This window comes from Triticum aestivum, chromosome 6D (genome assembly GCF_018294505.1).
Source record: "Triticum aestivum cultivar Chinese Spring chromosome 6D, IWGSC CS RefSeq v2.1, whole genome shotgun sequence".
Taxonomy (NCBI): domain Eukaryota; kingdom Viridiplantae; phylum Streptophyta; class Magnoliopsida; order Poales; family Poaceae; genus Triticum; species Triticum aestivum.
In genome coordinates, this window is record NC_057811.1 from 307,186,063 (window position 1) to 307,189,768 (window position 3,706).

The 3,706-nt window shown below is 40.0% G+C and overlaps 1 protein-coding gene across 1 annotated transcript; it reads right to left on the reverse strand.

Annotated features, from left to right (window-relative positions):
- Nucleotides 1–1,438: 1,438 nt before the first annotated feature.
- On the reverse strand, nt 1,439–3,426 carry LOC123141523 (uncharacterized). The gene is made up of 8 exons (XM_044560639.1): nt 3,194–3,426; nt 2,995–3,070; nt 2,675–2,913; nt 2,403–2,589; nt 2,173–2,298; nt 1,845–2,101; nt 1,693–1,768; nt 1,439–1,618 (listed from the first exon to the last, which is right to left on the reverse strand). Exons 1-8 carry the CDS (start codon nt 3,283–3,285, stop codon nt 1,493–1,495), a joined length of 1,179 nt encoding a protein of 392 aa, XP_044416574.1. The 5' UTR covers nt 3,286–3,426; the 3' UTR covers nt 1,439–1,492.
- Between the last annotated feature and the right edge of the window lie 280 nt (nt 3,427–3,706).

Genomic DNA, 3,706 nt, shown 5'->3' on the forward strand with positions numbered 1-3,706 from the left:
GGAGCCGGTCTTCTCCGGTTTTTCATTGTTTTTTTTGTTTTCTTTTTTTTTTCTTCTCCGATTTTTTTCATTCTTTTTTTCTTCTCCAATTTGTTTCATTTTTTGGTTGTTTCTTTTTCTTCACATTACAGTCTTATATACATGATCAACATTTTTTCAAATACTTTTTCACCATTTTTTAAATACTTGGTCAAAACTTTTTAGATACTTATTCAACATTTTTATATACACTAGTTAAATGCCCGTGCGTTGCAACGGGAAAACATCAGTTATGTGAAACATCATTCACATCCGGCCAATTCTTACATGGCATTTGGTTTTCTTTTGTGAGCATATATGTTCAGAGTTTGGCGCATCTTAAGATAGTGTAAGGCGGAAGTGATTAATACATATGTATCTTCCTTTCCCCGTTTCCAGCAGCGCACAACAATCCCTCAAAATCCCTAAAAAAAAATCCCTCAAAAAAGAAAGCAGCGCACAACATCCTCTCGGCCTCTCCCCATCTCAGCCGCTGACCAGGGAGAGGGAGGGGGGCACCACCGGCCACCATAGCGACCTGCCCTCCGAGGAGCAGCCGCCGCCCGCCGGGATCTGGCGTCGGCTTAAGTTGTCATCTCGCCCTCGCGGTTCTTGCATCGCGCAGCCAGGGGCCACCCCCTGCCCTGCTCCCTCCCCCTAGCGATCGGCGACGACTGCCTGTGCGGCCGCGCCGTTATGTTGCCGGCCAACTGCCCTGCGTCTCCACTCCTCCAAGGCTCCAACACCCCTTCGCTGACCCCCTGCCTGTCGGTTTGCCGGACAGAATTTTGTTGAGGCCAACCACATCACAAACGGCACACAGGTAAGTTGAGGCCAACCACATCACAAACGGCACACAGGTAAACTAACATCTTCCGCCAAATTCCCCATTTACTAAGTAGTAGCCTTATTTTGTTTAGTTGCTTACATCTCGTGATAAGTAGTAGCCTGATCTTGCGTAAATTGCAAGGAAAATCATAGTCAGAGAAGAATTGATCTAGGACTTGTTAATATTGGTGAGTCATGCATGTACATGTGTCTATATTTGTGGATCTCAGACATCAGTCTTCAGGCGTTCATATATGTTTGTGCCTGCAGTCTTTCATTTAGCTCCGGATGCTGTGAAAAATCATCGTAGATTTATACTGTGCCATCTGCACAATGTCAAAATGTTTCTAATAGCCGAAGTTATTTTCTACTACTTAGTCTAGTTTTGATGCACCCAGAATTTCGTTATAATTACCAAAATATTGCAGGTGTCGATGGAGGAGGAACAGGTGGTAATGTCATTCTTGGTTTCTCAAGATCTGTCTGGGATTTCAGTAACTTGCAACATCACACGGTATGCTTTTGGTAATTAAACTTACATTTTGCTCCAGCAATGCATCTTACTGAAACCTTATAATAACCATTATCCTCAAGCGCCTTAATTGATCGTCGCTGTTGTAATAAAATAACACATATGATTCTCCGACTAAAAAAAGTTTATCCCAATTCTCTTCACCAAATCACGCACGACTTGTGGAATATTTTCTACGCATTCATTGTCCTTGTACGACAGCAAGTGTACCAACACCTGATTCCGTAGGTCATAATCGTCCTGCACGTGAATTATGTTGTCATGCAAGGCTCACATCTAAAAGGACACATGAATGGTGAATGTAGAGTACTCACCGGGACAACTGGTAATCCATGTTCATGATCATGCCACGTGCGCATAATCTTTAAAACTAAAAACCCAGACATATTGCTGCATAGGAGTAAATGTTATTAGCAATATGATAGATAAAAATATGGTCAAATAATAGGAATGTTAAGGTTATAACCTGTTTGGGTTTTTTGGAACTCCAATTGGTATGATGCGACGCCATCTAAAAACATCATCATTCCAGCCAGGAATTGCATCTTGTAATGCTATGTTTAGATGGAATGAAATACATTGAATCTTAAATATGTCCTTCTGTGAAGGATTCTTTTTCCATGCATCCGATAGGGGAAGAGGGTCGAGTATAGTGATTGTTCTATCCAATAGGTCGAACAGGAAGAGGATGAAGCGACCGGTTGTACAAAACGGCAACAAAATCTGTGTGAAGTAGACTTTAGAAATAAAATACGGGGGTGAAAAGCACACACAGAGATGAGAAGTATGATTACCAACTTGCACACCGAGACGTCAAAGCACATATCAGGCCAACAATGAAATAGTTTTGCAATAATGTAGCGTTGGGCATCAAATGGTAAACGGAGTTTTGGATCTTGTGTAGAGTCATTTAGTATCATCTGAGAGGAAAGTAAAGGATTATTAACATTCTATGCGTTTATGGTTGTAATTATATGTGCTCGTCGCCGTAAAAAATAAGTATTATGAGATTTTAATAACTTACAGAAAATCTGAGATCCATATAGTGATATGGAGTGTCTTTAGCCCATTGAATGTCGTCTGTAGCATTTACTTGAACAGCCATGTTAAAACTGTCGACATCAATAGCCCGTGTATTCTTTAGTAAGTCTTGTAGTTGTCTAAGACTTATACTTAGTGGGTAGGGCTTGGAGCTACGGATCCATTCTTTCCTATCAAATAAACCATAGCATCAACGATATAGTGAAAAAATAATATACATAAATGCAGATATTGTTATTTTGAAAGTTGACTTACTCTCGGGAATCTGCATTATGAATGGACATGATATGACCTCGAAGTTTGCAAAGTAGCTCATTTTTATTAAGTGGCATTCTCAGAACAACCATGGCAGGTGGCGGGTCCAATATTTCAACACCGTCAGTATCTATTATATCGTCTGCTGGATTATGGTACTCAGGAGTTCCTTTTATATCGTTCAGATCTGATTCATGGAGAATGATTGCTACTTTTTGCCTGAAGGGTTTGACATCTTCCTGCAAAAAAATAATTAGAATCAATATATTACAACATTGAATTAGATATGCAATACACTTTTGTCATCCTTCACGAATTACCTGTGTAACAGGATGTGACAGTTTGTGTCCTGTCCAGTATTCAATGAATTGTAGCATGAACAAGCCGCAAGATGATCTATTGGTTAAAAATATTGGGCACATTAGTAATAAGAAAACATAAGGAATTGTTGAATAATAATCAATAATTGTTACTGCTGCTCTCATTTCGCATTTTCTCATGTGATGATTTCAAACATACCCATCAGATTGAATTCGATCTTGAATATACTCTTTTATAGTCCATCTAGTTACATCAATATCTGGCCAAGTACCTAGGTTAAACCCATTCATCTTAGAAGCAATCTTTAGATGCGCCTCAAGCCCCTGAAGCTGTTAAATAGAAAAAAGAGTATGATAATATAGGTGAAACTAAATGCATGAATTCCAAGTACAGATATAGTAAAATCATACTGTAAGTTGTAGATCAGCTCGGTACATTCTCCATAGACTAAAAAACAGAAGTACGAACGATTGATGCACGACAATGAAATCCAGCCACACATGCATGTGTATAGGGAAGCCATGGCCGCCGGATTCTTAATCGTCCTGGCATCGTCTACTGTTTTGTCGTCTGTAGAGCAGTTTCGGTATCTTTTTCTCCGTCATCATTCACCAGAGCATGGCTGAAAGACTACAGTGCGGCGATAAGGACAGAGGAAGCTTCTTCTGTGTCCATTGTATCGTCATCTTCAGTTTCTGATTCATCCTGTGA

Coding starts and splice junctions, on each gene's coding strand:
- LOC123141523 (XM_044560639.1), bottom strand. CDS start 3,285: ATGAATGGGTTTAACCTAGGTACTTGGCCAGATATTGATGTAACTAGA. Junction 3,071..3,193: donor GATCGAATTCAATCTGATGG/GTATGTTTGAAA, acceptor TTTAACCAATAG/ATCATCTTGCGGCTTGTTCA. Junction 2,299..2,402: donor ATATGGATCTCAGATTTTCT/GTAAGTTATTAA, acceptor CTTTCCTCTCAG/ATGATACTAAATGACTCTAC.